This window comes from Propithecus coquereli, unplaced genomic scaffold, assembly GCF_000956105.1.
Source record: "Propithecus coquereli isolate 6110/MARCELLA unplaced genomic scaffold, Pcoq_1.0 Scaffold119, whole genome shotgun sequence".
Classification (NCBI taxonomy): Eukaryota; Metazoa; Chordata; class Mammalia; order Primates; family Indriidae; genus Propithecus; species Propithecus coquereli.
Window position 1 is genome coordinate 5278212 of NW_012135969.1, and position 22862 is coordinate 5301073.

General features: G+C 53.9%; 1 protein-coding gene across 1 annotated transcript; it reads left to right on the plus strand.

The window, feature by feature from the left end:
* Positions 1-3912: 3912 nt before the first annotated feature.
* Positions 3913-19795, plus strand: GPR179 (G protein-coupled receptor 179). Its single transcript, XM_012661045.1, has 11 exons — positions 3913-4706; positions 6753-6861; positions 8547-8634; positions 9051-9286; positions 10088-10156; positions 10536-10645; positions 10953-11191; positions 11377-11515; positions 12166-12271; positions 12694-12840; positions 14594-19795. Exons 1-11 carry the CDS (start codon positions 3913-3915, stop codon positions 19565-19567), a joined length of 7011 nt encoding a protein of 2336 aa, XP_012516499.1. The 3' UTR covers positions 19568-19795.
* The last annotated feature ends 3067 nt before the right edge of the window (positions 19796-22862 follow it).

Here is a 22862-nt window from a genome sequence, read left to right on the forward strand (position 1 = left end):
CAACCCCTGCTGGCTGCCTCTCAGGTGTCAATCGGGTTTCTGCAGAAAAGAAGAAAAATTGCCATAGGATCACAGAACGCCTGAGGCCTAAGAGCACCCCACATCTCTCTGTAAACTCGCTGGCCTCAGAGCAGATTACAGCACAGGCAAGGTCTGTGGCTCTGCAGCGCCCTCTGCTGTCCAGCTGCTTTCTTGGCCCTGGAGGAGGCTGACTGAGGCCATCTGGGGTATCTCCACTTGAGCAGACACACAGCTCTTTCTAAGGCAGGGCAAGGAATGCAGCCTTTCCCCATGTCCTTAATTGTCCAGTCCTGTAGCCCAGGTCCTGGAAAAAACATTGAATGTTAAGTACCAAGCCAAGGGGGTATATCTTCCTGTTTGTGTGACTTGGGTTTGTCTTTGTTGAGCTGATTTTATGTCTAAATATACGAGCTGGGCAAGGTGGCTCATGCCTGTAATCCCAGTGCTTTGGCTTTATGAGGCTGAGGTGGCAGGATCACTTGAGCCCAGGAGTCCAAGGTTACGGTGAGCTATGATCGTGCCACCACACCTGAGCCTGGGCGACAGCCTGTCCTCTGAATAAATAAATAAACATACCTCTTTCACGGGAGGGCCACAAAAGGGGTCCCCACAGTGCTAGAGCCCTAGTTAAAAAGGTTTATGAAGAACAACTTAAAGATGGCCGGGCGCGGTGGCTCACGCCTGTAATCCTAGCACTCTGGGAGGCCGAGGCGGGTGGATTGTTTGAGCTCAGGAGTTCAAAACCAGCCTGAGCAAGAGCGAGACCCCGTCTCTACTAAAAACAGAAAGAAATTAATTGGACAACTAAAAATATATAGAAAAAATTAGCCGGGCATGGTGGCACATGCCTGTAGTCCCAGCTACTCGGGAGGCTGAGGCAGAAGGATTGCTTGAGCCCAGGAGTTTGAGGTTGCTGTGAGCTAGGCTGACGCCATGGCACTCACTTCTAGCCCGGGCAAAAGAGTGAGACTCTGTCTTAAAAAAAAAAAAAAAAGAACAACTTAAAGAATCCAAAGAAGTTCTGAAGTTTGTTTAGTCATGCCTCAGTGAGCTAGGTTTTGGGGGTACAGTGATGAATGGGACAGTCCTTGCCCCTCCAGACTTTGTGGTCTGTCTAGTTTTAGTCCTAATCACTCCACTTCCTGAACATCTTCGAACCATAATGAAACATCTCTGAACCTGTGTCTCATTTGTAAAAATGGGCCAGTAATACTCCCCCACTTGACAGGACTATTTTGGGGAATTTAATTAAAACTTATATGTAAAGGAGCTTGGTAAATTCTAAAGCACTATACAAATGTTAGTTATTATTAATATTATGAAAAGCTTCTTGGACAAAAATGTAACTCACCCAGTTTTTTTTTTTGAGACAGAGTCTCACTGTGTTTCCCAGGCTAGAGTGCCGTGGCGTCAGCCTAGCTCACAACAACCTCAAACTCCTGGGCTCCTCCTGCCTCAGCATCCCGAGTAGCTGGGACTACAGGCATACGCCACCATGCCCGGCTAATTTTTTTCTATGTATTTTTAGTTGTCCAATTAATTTCTTTCTAATTTTAGTAGAGACGGGGTCTCGCTCTTGCTCAGGCTGGTCTCGAACTGCTGAGCTCAAACAATCTGCCCGCCCTGGCCTCCCAGAGAGCTAGGATTACAGGCGTGAGCCACCGCGCCCAGCCCAGTGTGTTTTCTTGACCCTCAACTAATAGTAACCGGTAATAAATACCAAGAAACAGAATGAGTCATTCACTCCCCTTCATCTCTCTCTCTGTTGACATACAGAGTCCACGAAAAGAGCTGAGTGTGTAACACAGGTTTTTGGTCCCATCTGTGCCACTAACTGGCTTAGTGGCCTTGGGAATGTCACTTTCCTTCCAGGGTTTTAGTTTCCTTATCTGTTAAAGAACAGTCTCAGCTGTAGGCCCTTCTAGTTCTGCCATGACAAAGATTCTCCTGGGGGATTGTTCTCTAGCCAAGCCCCTCTCTCCCCTACAGCCTTTATGTCCCCACCACCCGTCCCTTCCTATGTACACTCAGTGATCTGGGATATCGAAAGTGCAAGGGAGTGGTGGGGAGGGCGTTAAAAGGGAAAAGCCAAGAGACTGCATGTGCCTGTGGGACCAGATCACCTGGGTTAGTGGGAAGCACATTGGCGATGGAAAGGTGATGGGTGGGGGGCAGGAAAGAGCTTTGTTTTGTGGCTTCCCCCAAGGATCCACACCCTTCCAGATGCAAGGAGGCTGCTTCAGATAGCGCTGACTCTGGGCTCCTCAATCATTGTGTCCTGTAGAGGGTAGGATGTGAAGGATAAGAAAACTGGGAAGAGGCTGGGCACAGTGGCTCACACCTGTAGTCCTAGCACTTTGGGAGGCTGAGGCAGGAGGATCATTTGAGGCCAGGAGTTGGAGACCAGCCTGGGCAATATAGCAAGACCCCATCTCTATAAAAAAAAAAAAAGAAAAATTAGCCAAGTGTGGTGGTGCATGCCTGTGGTCCCAGCTACTCCAGAGGCTGAGGCAGAAGGATTGGTGAGCCCAGGAGTTTGAGGCTGCAGTGAGCTATGATCACACCACTGCACTCCAGCCTGGATGACAGAGCGAGACTCTGTCTAAAAAAAAACAAAACAAAATAAAAAACTGGGAAGAGCACAGTTTTCACAGTTTCCATGAAGAAAGGAAGAAGAAGGAAAAACTTAGGATGATAAAATGAAGGTGGAAGAAAAACTGGAGGCAAAACTTTGTCCACACCCTTCTCCCTGCCCAGCCCTCACCCCCACCCCCACCATTGCTGCTGTGCTTACTAACTGGCACAGAAGAAAGAGGGCCTGGGTTGGGGGCAGACACCTGGGTGGGGCTCCATCTCTGTCACGACCAGCATGATCCTAGGGAAGTCCCTTCACCTCTCTGGGCCTTGATTTACTGCTCTGTAATGAGGCTTTCTTACAGTCCCTGAGGTTGAGTAACAGGGTGATGTTGGTGGTTTGGGCAGTGTAGAGGAGTCAGAGCTCTGGGTTCGAGTCTCAAAGTGAGCAGCTATGTGATCTTGGGTCAGTGTCTGAGCCTCAGTGTCCGCATCTGTGAAATGGGAATAAGAATATTCACCATACCTGGTTGTAGAGAAGACTCACTGAGATAACACACATGAAGAGCACTTTCTAAGCTGCCAAAGTCTGTACAAGGATTGATTACGGTTATGTTAGGCTCTCTTTCCTACCCTTGCTGTCCCCAGTCCTAAATTCCAGTTCAGCAACATGGTGTCAGGGGGGGTGCAGGCAGCCAGAGCAGATTGCCAGGAGATGCAGCTTGGCCCTTTATCATGCCTGTGGAGATTGCTGCCAGGAGGCTGAGTGGAGCAGAGGGGTGGAGAGAGGGGTATGGGCTCATCTGCGGTTGCTATGGCACCCATCCAGGATTTGCCCATCTCTCCTAATGGAGCAAAGGGCAAGGAGAGGGAGGGAGGACAAGCACAACTAGTCCCTTCCCCTCCCCTTCTCTCCATCTCTCTCTCTCTCTCTCTCTCTCTCTCTGTCTCTCTCTCTCTCTGCAGCAGATGTGGGGTGGGGGATGGAGGGAGCCTGGATCCTGGATAAGAGGGGGGGAAAGAGTGGGGTGCCAGGATTAAAAGGGTTTGAGATAGGGGGCCACACTGAAAGAGGAGGGGGCAGGGCCCTCATACCTACATCCAGAAGCCAGCTGATGACGTTAGAGAGAGAGAAAATAGGCGAGCCAGCGCCAGTGTGAGAGAGAGAGGGAAAGACGAAGAGGGAACACCAGGATAGGAGGCGTGGAGGCAGGCAGCCCCCAGACCGAGGCCAGCATCTGCCTGGGCTCTCCTGAGCCACCGATCCCCAATCCCCCAGGCAGCCTGGACCCCAGGGTCCTCAAAGCTGCCCTGAGGATGGGCGCCAGGGCAGTGGTCACACCCCCTCCTTTGTGGGGGCTGCTGGGATGCTGTTTCCTCTGTGGCTGGGCTCTGGGGGGTCCGCGATCTCTCCGCTCTCTGCCCCCGCTGTCCTCCGAAGTCGAGCCAGGATCTGTGCCCATCTGGGTGCCACAAGAGGGGGCTGAGGCAGCCCTGGCTTTTCTCTACTCTGGAGATGCCCAACAGCTGTTGGGGGCTAATTGTAGTGAGCGCTATGAAGCGCATGGGTCAGGAGCCAGACCCGGCCTCCCTCCAATCCTACGGGGGGCAGCGGGCACCCTTGCCCAGGCTGCCAATTTTCTCAACATGCTGCTGCAAGCCAACGACATTCGCGAGTCCAGCGTGGAGGAGGATGTGGAGTGGTACCAGGCACTGGTCCGCAGCGTGGCTGAGGGGGACCCACGGGCATACCGGGCCTTGCTGACCTTTAACCCTCCACCAGGGGCCAGCCACCTACAGCTGGCCCTGCAGGCCACCCGGATCGGGGAGGAGACCATCCTTCAGGACTTGTCTAGGAACAGAGTGCAGGAGGAGAGCCTGGCGGGGGACCTGGACATCCCTGCCCTCCAGAAGCGGGTACTGACTAATGACCTAGGGAGTCTTGGCAGCCCCAAGTGGCCACAGGCAGATGGATACGTGGGGGACGTGCAGCAGGTGAGGCTGTCCCCTCCCTTCCTGGAATGCCAGGAGGGCCGGCTCCGTCCTGGCTGGCTGATCACACTCTCAGCCACCTTCTATGGACTCAAGCCAGACCTCAGCCCAGAGGTCAGGTAAGTGGGTTTGTGCAGCATTTGATGCATTTGTGGGTATGTAGGGGTGGAGGACACAAGTCCACCCAGCTGTGCATGGGCCATTTTGCACGAACATGTGTATGTCTGGGGGGAGCACAGATGTGTGCATTTGCATTCAGCTGTGCGTGTTTGCAGTTGGCTCTGGGAATCTGTAGCTCTCTCTTAACGCACGCAGGTGTGAGTGCACATACTGTGTATGAATCAATCCATTTACACATATCTAGGTGTCTATTTGTATTTATGTGCTTGAGCACATGAGGAATGTCTGAGCATGTGCACATACAATGGGTACACATTTGTAGGCATACCTATGTGTAGGTCTACACACGTGTGTACAGATGTCTTTACAGACAGGCATAGGTATTGGCCCCCAGGTCTGAGAAGTGAGTGCAAGAGGCTGGAGAGGGCTTGGCATGGATGACAGTGATAATCTACACACCAGGCTTCTCAGAGGAGCCAGGTGGGCACTCCAGGAGTTAAACCTGCTGCTCTCTAGCAACCGAGAGCTGTAAAGGAGGCTTCCCAGGAGAAGGAAAATTCTTGAGGGGCGTAGAACCGAGCCTTTTCTATCCAGGAGTTGGCTGGGTCCCCAGGGTCTCCCCCAATGGCTGCATCAAGCGGGCCCCACTGTCCTGCCTGTCATGACCCAGGAGCTTGTGATAGTCCTCAAACGACTGACCTCCTCCCTCCACAGAGCAAAGAGGGCCTGGGACCCCCAAGGAGGAGGGGGCAGCAAATGAGCACAGAGCAGCAGGGATTCAACAATCAACATTGCTCTTCCAGCTCTATGTCCCCATTTGCTGTTCCCAGCAGGAGTCCCCTCCTGCCAGCAGGCAGCCTGGCTCCTTGCCAGCTCTCTCCCCACTGGGCCCAGAGCAGGGTTTGGGATGCTGCTGGGTCAGGCAGCTCCAGCTCAGGGCTCCTCCATTTCATGTCTCCTGCGCTGTGATCCATTCTGACCTGGCTTGGGTAGAGCGAGGGGGTGGTTAATAGCTGAGCTGTGTGTGTGGTGCACATACGTGGAGTGGGGAAGTGTGAAAATCCCCTTCAGACAGATTATCAGAGCCCTGGGCTCCTACATGTCTGGACATGCACCCTCTCTACCCATTGTTAGAAACCAGGAAATGATGGGCTGTTGAAAAGCTGAGGGGTGTGGGGGAACAACCTAGTGGGAAGGGGACTTGTCCACAGAGACGACGAGAGTTCACAGCACTGGAGAGATGGAACATGTGCGCACCTTCCGGGTACCCTGCAGCCACCGCGCTCAAGTTTGTCAAGACTGCAGTGTCCCATGGTCTAGTGCCTGTAAGGGTGGACAGGTGTGATAGCTTTCCTCACCTACTGTAAGGGTCACAGCACTCCAGCTAACAAATGTACTTAATCAAAGTTTTACATGACCCAGGAGGCTTCAGAAATGAAGACCCAAAGCCCCAGGGAAAACTGTCCATTTTTATCTTAGATTTGACGAAGAATGGACAGTCATGTAGAAATGAGATTGGACAAAAAAGGGTCTGATCTAATGGTAACAGACCGAGTGAAGTCATAGGCTGAGAAATCCAGCAAGGCCTGTCCCAATTCTTCTCGGTCTCTGTGTGGCATTCCTTCCTCCTAGGTGTAGGGCAGGACCCCTCTGGAATGAGGGGTTTATGATCTACTATCAGACAAGGTAGGTCAGAGAATTTCTTTATGGCCAGCTCCTACACAGAAAGGCAAAGGAAAGTTAGAGTAATATTTCTAGGTTTTATGGCTTGCTCTAGGGGAGAGAGATTCTAGTTTCTACGACCTGCCTTGGGGAAGAGGAATTCTGGTTTCCATGACCTGCTTCAGGGGAGGAAGAAGGGTGGGGAGACGGGAGGGCAGGAGGAGGTCAGAGGGAGCATGCTTCTGAGGCCCTTCAGTTCCAAGTACTCAGCATGCCAAAGTGCCATAATTTGGAGGACTGTGTTCTGAGCCCCGACACGCTCAAGGACACATGTCCACCGTGGCATCCATCACTGTGCCTCTAACTGTCAATTCACTGCCTAGGGGGCAGGTGCAGATGGACGTAGACCTCCAGAGTGTGGACATCAATCAGTGTGCAAGCGGCCCAGGCTGGTATTCTAACACACACCTGTGTGATCTCAACAGCACCCAGGTAAGGAAGAGGAGGATGGGGGGGCTACTAGGGTCCTGCCTCCCTCCCCCTTTCCCATCACTGCCACCACCCAGCTCCCAGAAGTGGCTGCCAAAGCCACCCCAGCATCTCAGGGCTTCAAGGGAGTCCCAAGTGATTGGCAGTGATGAGACACCAGGCTTTTTAAAAGTGAGGCCATTTACACCCTCCTGATCCCTCCACTCCTGTCCAAGAAGGCCGCCCCTTATTCCTTTGAAATCTCAGTGTCCCTCTCTACTCTCCTTTATGGTACTCAGTGCTCCAGGATCCTTCTCCAGGAAGGATCTTCTCAAGGATCCCTCCTTGAGCCTCCATTAATCATCTCCTTTCCTTCCCCTGGACCACATTCTCCATGTCAACACAGTTCTGGGCTTCTCTTCACCCACAAAGGATGCCCCCCATTGGTGTTTGTTGAAATAAATGGAATTGCTGGTTGGGGTATGAGAGGAATCTAACCAAAGGAGCTTGACGAGGTCTGGGACTGGTGAAGGTGGTGGAACCCAGGCCAGATGCAGGCAGAATCAGGGCCGTGGGTGCAGGCCAATCAGAATGGTGGACAGCACTAGTTGGAAATTTTGCAAGCCCAATTTTGGGAAGTGGGCAGGCCAGTGAACGCATCCGCTCCATTGTTATTCTGATCGCTTGTTCCTGAGCTGAACTGAAGCCAAGGTGAGCCCTGAAGCCTGCTGGAGCTGGTGGACATATTGCTGTGTGTGCACAGGTGGCCTACTGTTCTTTAGGGCACAGGTGTTTGGAGCTATAGGCCTAGGGATGGAGAAGGGCTCCCACTGTCCGGCTCACTTTTTAACCAACCACATTCCCTCCTCTGGGTACACATTTGCCTCACTGTGCAGACTGTGGCAGGAAGAGAGTATATCCCAGTGGTCCGGGCAAGAGGGGAAGCTAGGTCACAATTTCATAACCACCACCCTCTAACCCTTCCAGGTGCGATCAGGGGCTGGATATAGAATCTCCCAAGGCTAACCCCTCCCTATGACCCACCAATGTCTGTTACCGGCCACTCCCTGCACCAGATCTGACCTCATCTATGTGCTCATCCTCCCCGCCTGGCTCTGAGGTCTGCTCTATCCCCTGCCAGGCAAACATCAATGGGCAGAGGTGGAATAAAGGGCTGGCCTTGGCATCCCACCAGCCTGGCATTAGCTTGGCATTAGGGCTGGGAAAGGCAGTTCTGTGCCAAAGCCAGATGGCCCCTGACAAAGTAAGCAGCTCCTCTGTGGGGGCCTTTTCAACCCACCTGTGTGCCAAAGAGGCAGGCTAATGGGGACCCTTTGAAGCAGGATGTAGGCACACAAGGTGTGGTTGGGCACAGAGCTCTCCCCGCTTCCACCTCCTCCCCCTGTACTTTGCCCTAGCAACAGCTGGCCACTGGGAAATGGGACGTATGAGGCTCCTGCCCCTGTCAGTCTGAACAAAAGGGTGATCTATCCCCATAATTTTTGCTTGGGGTCTCTTTGCGAAGAGAGGCAACAGCAGGGGCTAGGGCAGGGTTTCCACAAAGGGAAGGCTTTCCAAGGACTAGGGAGGGCTTCTGGAGGGATGCTCTAGTGCAGACCCAGGTGCCACGGATAGGTCTCTTCCCAAGAGGGAAAGCTCTTCCAGAGAAAGCTCCACATAAGTACACATTGTATTTGTCGTGCCCACAGTGTGTCCCACTGGAGAGTCAGGGTTTTGTCCTTGGCCGATACCTCTGCCGCTGCCAACCTGGATTCTACGGGGCAAGCCGCTCTGGGGGTATGTAAGTGTGGTGGGGACCAGGTGTGTGTTTCACAGGCTAGGCTGGGCGGGAGGGTACATCTGGGGAAGAAAGGCAGGGTGGGCTGAGACTCTGGGAGGAAACTCGTGGAGCAAGGGCAGATGGAGAGAAGCAGGAGAGGCAAGCAGGGTCCAGTTCGGGCGTGTCTGCACCTTCTGAGAATGAGCCCACAGCATGCAGATGTGATGCAAGTTGACCTCCCAATGAGCCCTAGCCTGGCATCACCTCTTCCATTAACCTGCTCTCCTCAGGAAGTACCCACTCCCTCTTATCCCTGGGGCCACGGACCATAGGTGGGCAAGGAGAGGGCTGTGGTGACCACTAGGAGAGAAGGCTAGGATCTCAGGATGCCCTAGCCATGCCCCACTCCCTGCACCCATCTTGTTCTTTATAGGGTTAGAGGAGAGTGCCACCCAGACTCCTGGGCAATTCGGGTCCCTACAAGGCAGCTCCGGGAGGCTGCTGCGGTGCCAGCCATGTCCTGAGGGCTGCACCAGCTGCATGGATGCCACACCGTGCCTGGTGGAGGAGGCCCTGGCACTGCGAGCAGCAGTGCTAGCCTGCCAGGCCTGCTGCATGCTGGCCGTCTTCCTGAGCATGCTGGTCTTCTACCGCTGCCACCGGCGCAAGGCAAGGAAGGCCCCCACATCTCTTGCCGGCACACACGTCCTACCCATCTCAATCAGAGACTAGCTAAGATTAGAACTCGGGAGAAATGGGTTCCAGTCTTGACTCTAAATTAACTTACTATGTGACGTTAGGCAAGTGACACCTTAGACCTATTTCCTCATCTGTAAAATGAAGGCATTGGATTTGATTCAACAAATGCCAGGTGAGTACTCTAAGCACTAGAGGAAGTGATCTGCATCCTCATGGAGCTTCCAGTTTAATGGAGGAAGCAAACATGTAGATAAAATGACAGCGCAGTGAGACAGGGGCAAGGATGGAGGTGTCTGTCAATTGCTGTGGGAGCTCAGAAAAGGACCCGGCCATCCTGCCTTAGATGGCATGAGAAAGACTTTCTGGAGAACATGACATCTGAGGCAGGCTTGAAGGTGAACTGGATGTCACTGGGCCAAGAAGGGGCATCCTATTCTACACAAGGGAGTGATCTGACCCAGAGCCTGGAGGAGTGCATGAGATCCCTTCTAGCTCCAGCAACCTCTGATCTGAGCCCAGGTCTGCAGCAGGGCCTGGGGTGGGACTGGGGTGGAGTGGGGGAGCCGTGTGAAACCTTGGCCCCAGCCAGGCTTACTGCCAGTGGAGCTGAGTCTGGGCTGGGTGTGGGGCTGTGGCTGTGACACAGAAGGCAGAACTAGCATTACAGGGCCACTGAGTGACCCCTCAAACAGGCCCGAGAGCCTCTGGCCCCAGTGTCCAGGCTCCATCCTCCCACTGCCCTGCTCACACGCCTCTCTCCTGGGTTCACAGAGGATCTGGGCGTCTGGAATTGTCCTGCTGGAAACCATCCTTTTTGGATCCCTGCTCCTCTACTTTCCCGTGAGTCTGTGGCCAGAGGCTGCCCCACCCCCCAGGATCCCCCACAACCCCAACCTGGCACCCTCCAAACCCCAGAACCCCTCTTCTTCCTGCCTCTTGGGGTGATTCAGAGACCTCAGATTCCCCCTACTCACACCCACAAATGGCAGGCTGGTCTACTAAGTTCTGGAGCCAAACAGCCTCAGGCTTAAAAAAGCTCTATGACCTGCAGTGTGATTTAGGACAGGTTACCTAACCTCTTGATAAGCTGCTCCTCTTCAGGATGGAGGTGATGCTGCCTCTACTGCAGGGCTGCTGGGAGCATTAGCGATGTGCTTAGCACAGGCCCAGCACGTATAGAAGCACAGTGAGAGCAGAGGTTTTTGCCCCCTTCCCCCAGGTCTTTATCCTGTACTTCAAGCCCAGTGTATTCCGCTGCATCGCCCTCCGCTGGGTCCGGCTGCTGGGTTTTGCCACCGTCTATGGCACCATTACACTCAAGCTGTACAGGTAGGGCCTGGGGCGGACCTTGCTCTCGCACTGCTCACCCCAGGCCACCCTGGCTCATTTATGCATGGAGTTTTCCAAAGCCAGACCCTTACCAGCTCCACTCCCCTGTGCCCCCAAGGCCTACCCCCACCATTATAGCCTTCCTTCCCACGGTAACTTTTTAGGGGTAAGAGGCGGCAGTGGACCATGAAAAGGATGGGAGGACAAGGAAGGGCGGGGAAGCAATGGATGGAGGCCAGGGCTCTGGCCCCCTCTTTGTGGTCCTCCCCCATCCTCTCATCCACCATCGGTACCCTAACCCTTGTAGGGTGTTGCAGCTGTTTCTGTCTCGATCGGCCCAGCGGGGCCCCCATCTGAGCAGCGGGCGGCTGCTGCAGCGTCTGGGACTGCTCCTGCTGCTCGTGCTGGGCTTCCTGGCCGTGTGGACAGTGGGCATCCTGGAGCGAGGCATCCAGCACGCCCCTCTGGTGATCCGAGGCCACACTCCCACTGGCCGCCACTTCTACCTCTGTCACCATGACCGCTGGGACTACATCATGGTCGTGGGTGAGCTGCTTGTGCCAAACCCAACCGCACTCTGGTCCCTGGCTCTGCACCTCCAGGGGCTTCCTGTCCTGGCTGTCCCAACTTTTACCCAGAGCCCTGGCCCAGGCCCCTCCAGCACGCTACAGAGAAGGGAGGGGCACAGCTGCTGAGGCAGTGCCGCTCTCTCCCTCGCCACCTCCCCACAGCTGAGATGCTGCTCCTGTGCTGGGGCAGCTTCCTCTGCTACGCCACCCGGGCTGTCCTCTCGGCCTTCCACGAGCCGCGCTACATGGGCATCGCCCTGCACAACGAGCTGCTGCTCTCTGCGGCCTTCCACACAGCCAGGTGAGGATGGACCCACCTGCCCATGACTCCTCCCACTCGAACACCACTCCTCGCCTCTCCCAGGAGAGGGTGCCTCCATCCCACAGCCATGCTCGCAACACTGCTACGCCTCAGCAAGATGAGGGAAACCCCCACCAGTAGCTCTCTCCCTACCCCACAGACCCCCACCAAGATGAGGGGGCCCCACACACAAGATGAAGTGTACCCTACTTCTAACTCCTCTCCCACTCCTAAACCACCTCTCTAGCACCCCCAGCACACCCTTCCCACACATGCTCAGTTCCCCTGCCTTCTCCCCCCCTACTCCTTAGCCATAAGAGCAACAGACCTGCTGTGTGTCCGTCCATAAGGACCCGGTCCTGTGGCAGAGGCAGAGTCAACCCACAGGGTGGTCCTTGCAGAGCCGTGGGGCACAATCCTGTACTATAGGCAGCCAGAGAAGGCAAGATGGAGTAGCCTGGGAGGGCTTCCCAGAGGTGGGGACTGACATGAGCCTTGAGGTAGGACCTATATCCTGGAGAGGTCAAAAAGAGCACCCTCCTCATCCCATGGAGATCAGGGCGGGGGCTGGGAGAAGAGCCAGAGAGAAGGTGAGGTGGAAGAGGCCACTCTCACCTGCACTGACAACCCCCCTCCCATCCCTCACCCAGGTTTGTGCTGGTTCCCTCCCTGCACCCGGACTGGACCCTCCTCCTCTTCTTCTTCCACACCCACAGCACAGTCACCGCCACACTGGCTCTGATCTTCATCCCCAAGGTGAGGTCTCCCCCGCCCGCATGTGAGGCAGACCCCAGCCCCCTTGTAAGGGGCAGTGTGGATCTGCTGTGCCACGGCGCCCTCTCCAGCCCAGGGTGAAGGTAACAGAGGTGCTGGGGGTGAGTGAGCTGAGCAACAGGGGCCCCAAGCAAACTCTGAAAACCTCCTCTGAAGCTGTTAGAAAGAGAGAGGTGAGGAGCATGGCTAGGAATTGCAGGGGCAGGGGGTCAGGACCACCCTGGTCTCTGAGCCAGAGAAGATCAGGGAGGATGGGGGAGTAAAACTCTACCGACCCCCGGAATTCCAAATCAGAGAAGGGAGCAAAGATTCACAAAGTAAAGACACATTCCACAGGGAGATGAGAGCAGGAGTGGACAGGGAGCCAGGGGGAGTCTTTTTCCCACTCATACATGCCCCGCCAGTTCTGGAAGCTGGGGGCTCCACCCCGGGAGGAGATCGTGGATGAGGCGTATGAAGATGAGCTGGACCTGCAGCGCTCAGGCTCCTACCTCAACAGCAGCATCGCCTCAGCCTGGAGCGAGCGCAGCCTGGACCCTGGAGACATTCGGGTAGGTGCAGCTCTCCCAGCCCCCTGGTGACGCCAGCTTTCAGGGACTGGGCAGAGGGAGCACAGCTGCCCTGCCACCTGGGCTGTGTGCCACTGCTGGTCCCCTCCCCTGCCCCTAGCTTTCCCTCTCTCCAAGACCTGCCCCCCCTTCTCCACCACTGCCCTGATTCCTGTGGCTCTATTCAAAGGAGGCCACACACCACCCAAGTGGGAAGACCCCCAAAGCCCCAGGACACAGATCCTGGAGGCCCAGGCCAGAGGAGCCCCACTGCCTGGGGTCCTCCACTCACTCAGCAGGGGAATTGTGGGAGGCAGACTAAGAAACCCCTCAGTGCCCAGCGAAGCAGGACAGTTGGTGACCCTAGGGCCAGCCATGAAGTTGGGTAGTTCAGGCAGTGAGGGGCCACCAGGATTTCCACAGCAGGGTCCCCTTTCCTGGGACCTGGCAGGTCTTAGGGAAAGGAAGTTCTTCCTGGGTCTTACATTGGCAGAGCCTGGTTATTCTTACTTTTTAGCTCAAAGGTATCACTATAGTCACAGGAACCCTAATGAGAGGCTCAGTGGGTAGAAAGGAAGGAGAGCTGGCAGTCTAAGCCCATTGTTTTATAAAATCTCAAGGATGGGAACCATCTTGGGAAGCCATATTGTCCATCCTCCACCTCCACTGGGGCCCCCTCCACCCCTGACTTGTTTACAGCCTCACAAAGGAGAGTCTTCCCACCTCCCAGTTCCTTCCTGGCTTGCTTCCCCGTTGTGTCCTCCTCACCATCTGATCTCTGCCTGCCCTGCCTTCTGCCCTGTCTCGGGTCCAGGCTGAGTCGCACCCCACTCCAGCTGAGGCCAGCGAGCACCCGGAACACTCTGGCACAGCAGCCACACTCATGGCCTTCCACGTTTCAGAACATAAGCCGATCTGCTCCCCCTACACTGGCTGTGAAGATAAATCCAGAACATAAAAGACTTTCAAAGCCCCACTCTATTACTTATACCTGAATACTACACATTTCATGTCCATTAGTCCTGTCAATTTCTTTTTTTTCTATTTTGTTGTTTTTTGAGACAGGGTCTTACTCTGTCACCCTGGGTAGAGTGCAGTGGCGTCATCATAGCTCACTGCAGCCTCAAACTCTTGGGCTCGAGTGATCTCCCTGCCTCAACCTCCCAAGTAGCTGGGACTACAGGTGTGCACTACCACACCCCACTAATTTTTCTATTTTTTATAGAGATGGGGGTCTCGCTCTTGTTCAGGCTGGTCTCAAACTCCTGACCTCAAGCGATCCTCCCACCCTGGCCTCCCAAAGTGCTAGGATTATAGGCATGAAGCACCACACTCTACCCCATCAATTTCATATAATCTTCTTAAGGAAGCTACCCTTGATCAGCCAGGTAGCCTCACTTTACAGAAGATGCAGAGGCTCAGAAGGCTCCAGAAAACAGCCTCAAAGCACACAGTGGGTCAGCAGTCTCCCCCAAGCTCGTCACCTCCCCCACCAGACCACAGCGCCCCAGAGAAGGGAGTATGCTCTGAGACCTCGGAGCTGAATGGATCTAGCTCAGGCCTAGGTTGCCACTGGTCTTGTAGAAACGAAGAGGTAAATTCTGACAGTTTTAAAAGCAAGGAAGGGATACAGCTGGACGAAAGAGACCCCAGAGAAAATGGTCTAATTAAGGGCTGAGGGGGAGAACAGTACAGCCAGGGGTAGGGGGAGCTCACCTGAGGCTCTGCTCATGTCCCTTCCTGCCCCTCCCCACAGGATGAACTGAAGAAGCTCTATGCCCAGCTTGAGGTCCACAAGACCAAGGAAATGGCTGCAAACAATCCTCACCTGCCCAAGAAGCGGGGCAGCTCACGCCAGGGGCTGGGCCGCTCCTTCATGAGGTACCTGGCCGAGTTCCCCGAGGCCCTGGCCCGGCAGCACTCCAAGGACTCGGGCTCCCCAGGCCGCAGCAGCTTGCCCGGCTCCTCCCGCCGCAGGCTCCTCAGCTCCAGCCTCCAGGAGCCCGAGGGGCCACCGGCTCTGCGCAAGTCCTGCAGCACCTATGACCAGCACAGGGAGCAGGACCCGCCTCTCCTTGACTCACTGCTGAGGAGGAAGCTGGCCAAGAAGGCCCCACGAGGAGAGAGCCGGGAGTCCATGGAGGGGCCTCCTGCCCCTCCTGCCCTGGCCTTCAGGTCGGCCAGTGCCCACAACCTGACTGTGGGAGACAGGCTTCCCAGAGCCCGGCCCGCCTCCCTGCAGAAGTCGCTCAGCGTAGCTAGCTCCAGGGAAAAGGCCCTGCTCATGGCCAGCCAGGCCTACCTGGAGGAGACCTACCGGCAGGCAAAGGAGCGAGAAGAACGAAAGAAAGCTGAGGCAGTCATGGCGGCCATGGCGAGCCCGGTGCGGAGGCCATCGGCTAGAAGGCTGCCACGGGCCCGAGGGGCCCCCCTGTCAGCCCCACCTTCCCCTGCCAAGAGCAGCAGCATGGACAGCTCTTACGCCTCAGGGAAGCTTCACGAGGAGGCTGGAAGAAGGCTGCCCCATCCGCCCATCCGGCACCAGGTCTCCACACCCATCTTGGCCCTGTCTGGGGCCTGCCTGGGAGAGCCAAGGATGCTGTCTCCCACCTCCAGCTTGGCTCCAGCTCTGATGCCAGCTCTAGCCCCAACCCCAGCCCCTGCCCTGGCACCAGTTCCAGTACCCCCTCAAAGCCCCAGCCTGCTCACCTTTATCTGCCCCTGGGAGAATGCAGAACTGCCAGTCAAGAAAGAAAACGCAGCCCAAGAAGGCCCCCTAGGGCCAGAGCGAGGCAGCCACTCCCCTGCCCCACCTCGAGCCAGGTTCTGGAGGGCCCTCTCCACTGCAGTAGAGAAAAAGGGGCCTGAGGAGAATGAGATGGACACAGAAGACAGGCATCTCCAGGGAGAAGCTGATGACGTCAATGAGGACAGGCCCAAAATCTTCTCCAAATCACACAGCCTCAAGGCCCCTGCTCAGCAGGGTTCCATGCGCAGCCTGGGACTGGCTATCAAAGCTCTGACCCGCTCTCGGAGCACATACAAAGAGAAGGAGGGTGGGGAGGAGAGTCCTGAGGGGGAGACGAGCAGACCTGCAGCACAGAGTGTAGGGACAGCCTGCAAGTCTCCCAGGCGGGGCCGGCCCAAGGTGGTGAGCAAGCAGGCTGCCCTTGCCCCCTGCGACGATGAGGAGTCCCTCCAGAACCAACAGAATGCTCACACGAGCAGAATGCTCCAAGTCTGTCAACAGGACGGCAGCAAGGAACAAGAAGACAGAGGCAAGAGGACATCCCAGGGTCTAGGGGAACGGAAAGCTGAGAAAGCAGGTAAAACAGGGCCTGCCACACTGAATCAAGTTTTTAGGGACAAAAATGCTGAGCAAGCAAAAGAAGCCCCCATGGGATGGCGGGACCCGCCCAAAGCTGGCCTCCTGTCCCTAGGCAGTGCTGACCACAGGGTGGTGGATGTATGCCCCTGGGAAGTCACCGAGTCAGAAACATGTCACCCAGACAGTAGCAACAAGGCCGAAATCTGCCCCTGGGAGGTGAGTGAAGGAGGCTCTGAGACGAGGGCATTAAGACAAGCCCCAGATGATTCTCAAGAAGAGAGGTGGAAAGTCCCCGAAAAATCAGAACCCAAAGATGTGGTTGCCATTGCACGGAAAAAGCCAGAGAGGCTGGTCAGGGGACAGGAAGCAGTGTGTCCCTGGGAGACTGCTGAGCCTGGAGGTCTGTCCCCTCAGTCATCCCCTCAGGACTCTGACAGAATCAAGGGCAAGTCAGAGGCGGTGGGCAGCATGGAGACTAGGAAGGTGGCAAAGGCAGAGCTGTGTCCCTGGGAGGCAAGTGAAGGAGGAGAGGATGGGAAACCTGCTCAGGAGGGAGTGAAGGAGCTTCCCCAGGAAAAGCAGAAAACCCCCGAGAAAACAATCTTTTGGAAAGAACACACACTGCGGGGAGGCTTGGAGTCTCTTGGCCCATGGGAGAGTACAGATTTTCGGGGCCCCTCGGCAGTCTCAATTCAGGCCCCAGGAAGCCCAGAGTGCTCAGGGAGTTTGGACAGCAGTATTGCGGATGTGAGTCCACAGGAGGCAGGAGAAGCTCCTGCTATCAGGAAAGCAGAGATCTGTCCCCAGGAGCTGGATGGTGAGGTAATGGGGCAGGAAATGCTGAGTGAGGGGACAGGTAGAGAATCTCTCCAAGAAAAGGAAAAAGTCTCTGGAAAAGGAAGCTTTGGAGAGATAGGGGAACAAACTGTGAAAGCAGTGCAGAAATTAAGTCAACAGCAGGAATCAGTATGTCCCTGGGAAAGCACAGCCCCTGGGCACTCCAGCCCATGTCTAGACAATTCCTCATCCCAAGCTGGCGGCCAACTCCTAAGCAGTGGAGAAAGCAGAGCACAGGTGTGTCCCTGGGAAGATCTCAAGCCGGTGGTACAGGACAAAGCAGACATCTGTCCTTGGGAGGTTAATGAAAGAACAAAAGAGGACTGGACATCAGGACAGGAACCAAGAGGCAGCGAATCTCAAAAGGACAAGGAGAAAACACCTGGAAAATCAGGAATCAAAGATGTCACAGCTTGGGAAAAGCCTGAGGGTCAGATCCAAAAGCAGGAAGCAGTCTGTCCCTGGGTTAGTGTAGACCCTGGCAGCTTCCCCCAACAACCAGGTCCTCGAGACACAGACAGACCCTCAGCCACTTTCCAGATGTCAGGTAGTGTGGGAAGCAAAGCTGCTGAGATCTGCCCATGGGATGTGGAGGAAACCCCAACTGCTGAGAAGGCAAAGATCTGTCCCTGGGTGGTGGATGCTGGAGCAGGGGAGGAAAGGGCTCTGGGAGCTGAGGCCACTAGGAAGTCTCCAGACTACATAGGAAAGACGTTTGCAGATTCTGGATCCAAGGAGAAAGATGTTACTGCTCCAAAGAAGCCAGAGAGGCCAGCTCCAGAGCGGGAGGTGGCCTGTCCCTGGGAGAGCTTGCATCCAGGGGACTCCTCTCAGCATTCAGACACTCTGGATGCTGACTGGACAAGAGCTAGGGACCAGGATGTGTGTCCCTGGGAAGTACAGGAAGCTCCTGCCTGTGAGAAAGCCAAGATCTGTCCCTGGGAGGTGAATGAAGGAGCTCCTGGGAAGGGACTGGAACAAGAGATGGGGAGTGAATCAGCAGGGCAGAAGGAGAAAACTCTAGAAAAGGCGAGACTCACCTCCCTGGGAGAAGACATGTCAAAATGGATGGCAAAACTGAGTCAAGAACAAGAAGCTATTTGTCCCTGGGAGAACAAGGACTTGGGGGAATCCTCTGCTCAGGCCTCCAAGGTCTTAGACTCTCCCAGCAGCATGAGTAGCAAACAGGCAGAAGTGCATTCCTTGGAAGCAACAGAGAAGGGGGACCTGAGACAAGTGCCAAAGACAAGCTCCCTCCCAGAAAAAGCTCCCACTTCAAAAGCAGAATTCACTACTGACGGGGAAAAAACAAGCAACAAGCTACAATCTGTCTGTTCATGGGAGAGCATGGTCCCAGCAGGTTCTTTCTCCTACCCAGACAGCCAGCGCCCCGACGAGCCGAAAGCCAGCTCCCAGGGACTGGTCAGTGTTGGGAGCAAGGTTGTGGAGGTGTGCCCGTGGGATGCTCCTGACCCAGATGTGTATAAACCCAACGGCAGCGCCAAGGCTGAGATCTGTCCCTGGGAGGTGACTGAAAGAATCCCTGTAAAGGAGGTATCAAGCCAGGATGGAGGAGGGCAATCTCAAGAAGAGAAAGGCAGAGCCCCAGAAAAGCCAGAGCCCAAAGGTGTGCCAGTTCAGAAAGAGCCAGAGACGGCAGACTTGGGAAAGCAGGAGGCTGTGTGTCCCTGGGAGAGTCAAGAGTGTGGGGGTCTATCCTCTGACAGAAGCAAAGGCAGTTCTGAGGCAGCAGGCAGCGTGGGAGCCAGGGTAGCAGAAGTGTGTCCGTGGGAAGTGGAAGAGGCTCCCTCTGCCAAGAAAGCAGAGATTTGCCCTTGGGAGGTGAGTAAAGGAGCAGCAGAGGAACAGGGGCTGGAAGAAGAGGCGGGCGGAGAATCACAAGGGCAAGCAGAGCTGTTCCTTCAGGAGGCAGGGGCTGGAGGGGCTGGAGAACACTTTTCAAAAGCAGCAGCAAAACGCAGCAGCGAGCAGGAGATAGTCTGCCCCTGGGAAGGCATGGGCTTGGGGGAGCCTGTCCCCTCGTCAGGTGCTCTGGACACTGAACAACCCAAAGTCAGCCCCCAGGGAGCAAGCAGTATGGGGAGCAGGATGGCAGAGCTGTGTCGATGGGAAGTCACTGATCCAGAAGGAAATAAAATAAAGGGCACCATGGCAGACATCTGTCCTGGGGAGGAACCTGGAGCTCCATCTGAGGAACCTGGCCTCCTGGCTTTAACAGCAACTCGGACAGAAATTATCCCCACAGCCCCTGAGAAGCCACTATGCCTTTCAGTCCATGGACCTCTGGATCACTTCCTGCCAGAAAGCAAAAGCGCCCGCCCCAAGGCAAGCCAGCCAGCCAGTGCTTCCACTCTAGAAGGTGTCAGAGAACTTCAGGGACCTTCAGGGCTGGGGCCATTGACCAGCTTAGCCCCAGAGCCTGGTCTCCAAGAAGCTGAGGCTCAGAAGTCTTCCTCCTTAACTGAAGACCAAGAACAAGTGGCTTTTGAAGCTCAAAATGAAGAGCTCATCCCTCCAACTGTCTATCCTTGGGACTGGGAATAATAGATCTGTCAGGTGAGGTTAAACACAGAGCTAGCTTTCAGGAACCAGGGTCCTTTCCAAGTCCAAGTGTTCCTAAAGAGCTAAATCAAAGACAACTTGGCCACTTCCCCTCCTCAGGAAGGCCAGAAGTCAACTCATTCCAAAGACAAATTGTATATGGGTATAGCTCAGACCCAAATGGGAAGGCCCACCCTCTCTTTACTTTTAACTCTCTTCCTGCTCAAGGAAACAAAGGCTGGACGCTGTGCTTCTAAAGACCCTTCCTATTCATCTAGAGTACTCAACACAAGCCATCTGAGTCGGATGCTGCCTTGTAAAGCCAATGTTAGGGATGAAAGGAAGTCAGCCATGCCTAGCCCGCATTCTCTCTTAGGGAAACCCAATTCTTCCCTGAAGTCTATAGAGGACCATTTTTTGAGAAGAAACTAAACCTCATAAGGTGCTGGCAACATAGGGACTGTGGACTACAGAATGCTATAAATGTCACCACAGGAAGCTAAAGAAGCCATTTAACTCAAGTTGAAAGATAAATTGGGGGAGAAACTAAAATGACTCAAAATAGGTACCTGAAATGCCTTAAGGGCCTTGTCATTTTGACTTTGAATCTCCCACTTCCGCTTTATTGCTTCTCATACCTGCCCTGCCGGCAGCTAAGTAGAAACAATCAGGCACTCTGACATCCATGTCTACATCTGGCATCCAAGGCAACATCAGAGACAGAGACTCCAGAAGGAAAAGCAATTTCTTCAGGTCCTCCCCACACTGGTCAAAGGCGCTCTCCCTTCCAGACATCCTCAGTACACCTCTTGCTAGTTTTTTAGTATGCCTGTTTCTGCCCCAGCTCTCGCAGGTCTCCAGCGCTCACCTCACTGGCTCATTCTGCTCCCCCTAACCTAACAGCACCACAATCAACAGGACCCCTCTCTTCTGCCACTGTAACTGGAGCCAAGGGGACTCTCTGGTTCTGATGTGAGAACCACTCCTTGCTCAGTAGTGCGAGGCCACAACAGTCTCCTTCCAGAGGAGCCTGAGAAAGAAAGGAGGTCCTGTATACAGCCAGCATTCTAAGTGCTTCCACCCTCAGAAAGGGCAGTGCTACGGGGCAGGTTAGAAGCCTGAGGAAAACAGCATTGTGTAAATACAAAGCTTTCTTTCTTAGGGAGCTCTCTCTCTTAGCTCACTTCTCTTCTCTCAACAGTTCAGGCTACCCTTGCTTGCACAGTACTAGATAACAGAATGCTGGGATTAGATGATACTACCAGAGGAAAATGAGAAAGGAGAAAAACATACAAAGAAGTCCCAAGATTGGCAGAGGTGAGGCAGGCGTGGAAACAGGCAGGCTAAACATGGCAGAGCTGGACAGGGGCACTAAAGATGGCAGTAAGCCCCACCCTCCAGCAGTACAGATATTGATGTTATTCATGGAAAGAAAAAAGACAAAACAAGGTGACCAAATACCCAATGGGGAAAAAATGAGCTGTAAAATCTAGTCTGCACATAAATACTCTGGGCTTTGAACATCATGATGTATTGTACAAGAAAAAAAAAGAAAAGAAAAGGAAAAAGAATAACCTGGGCAGTTACAGGACTTCACAGAAAAAGTGGCAAAGTGCTCCATTTCCAAAAGGGAGCAGAGGAATGGAATAACCTACACTCCTTTGGGGACCAGATGCCCTTGTTCCCACACCTAGGCCCTGGGTCTCTTGCCCTGGGCTTTTAAAGCAGTAATTGAAGTGTGCTGTTGCTCTGGGCTCTAGTTAACCCCATAGCTCCTGAGCCAATGTGGATTTTGCTGTGCACCCCAAGATAATCCCATTGGGTCTGCTCTAGCTGGGAACAGCAAATTTGCCCCCAAACCTACTCTTGTGAAATAAACCATGGAGAAAAAGAATGAAGAATGCTTTTTCTTGACCGTTACAGTTGGCTCTAGCTTATTCAAAATGGTGATTTTCTTTTTCAACATTTTTAAACAGGAACAATAGACAGATAAGGAAAGAACAATGCCTACTCCAAAGCCCAAGGTAATAACACTGCAGTCTTCAGGACTTTGGGTGGGCTGGCTAAGTCTCTGCCGGTGCCCAGGTCTGTGGCTGACACTGCAGATGGTCTCTGCCTGGTCATTCTAGCCAACCCTTCACATCTGGGGCCATTCACTCAGCTGGCTTTGATCCCAGAGGGAAATAAAAATTGTACTTATCCTCTGGCTCCCTGGTGGCAGCCATTGCTTAGCTGCTGTTTAGGATTATCTAGAGAACCCCAAGATATCCAAGGAGATGGAATGAAACAGTTTATCTGAAGCACTGTTTTTATGTATTTAAAGAAATCATTTACTGTATTATTTGCCTACTAAGTGTGCTTTTTTTGTTTTTTTGCTTCCCTACCCTGCTAGGATTACCTGCCCTTCCTCCACACTCCCCAGCTGTGGATCCCGCTCAAAGCACTTCCCTTCTCATTTTGCCTTAATCCAGGGCTGAGGCAAATAGGATGTGGCCAAACCTCCCTTGGGCAGTAATGCTGCAACCTGATGTACACTTTAAGCCAAATGGGTTGAGACTAAGTAGCATGATAAGAGTGGTTGCTGTGAATTAACCCACCAGTGCTGTCTCCTCCCTAAGCATATACATGTTTGTTTCCACAGTCAGCACTCAAGGGCTGCTGTAAAAACACCAATCTTTCCCAGCGAAGCTTAGTTTCCTTGCTGCTTTGCTGACATGGTAGCTTTAGAGAGACTGAAGAGTCAAGTTACTTATTCCTGACCTGATTCCAGTTTCTTTGTATTCTATTCTCAGGATAAGGTCAGTACAGATTAATTCTTTCTTAATTTAAGTGACAGATTCCTTAAGAGAAATTCTGAGCTTGAGAAAGAGAAAGTATGAGAACTAAAGTCCTGTTTTCCAAGAAGAGCTCAATTTGGATTGATAAAAGCAATAGTCCTATAAGCTAAGCTTCTTGCTGGTACAGAGTGACTGCCCTTGTCACACTCAGATGACCTAGGACACACAAGCATATGAAGTCCCACATCCTTCTCCTAACAGCCTAGCTGGAGCTAAGGAACAACAAGGGGCTAGGTAGGCTGTTCTACTCTACACAAGTTCATACTCTGGTACTTCTGCCTTTCTAACACTGGGCTCGAAAGAATAATCACCTGTCCAGGAGGTGCTAGAAAATCAGGGAACCAAGTATGCAGATGAATCTCCCAAATGCAGCAACCCATCCACAGCCCCTGCCTCCCACACTTCCTGGGGTCACACCAGGATGCAACTAATAATTAAGAACACAATCAAAGCCTGAGGGA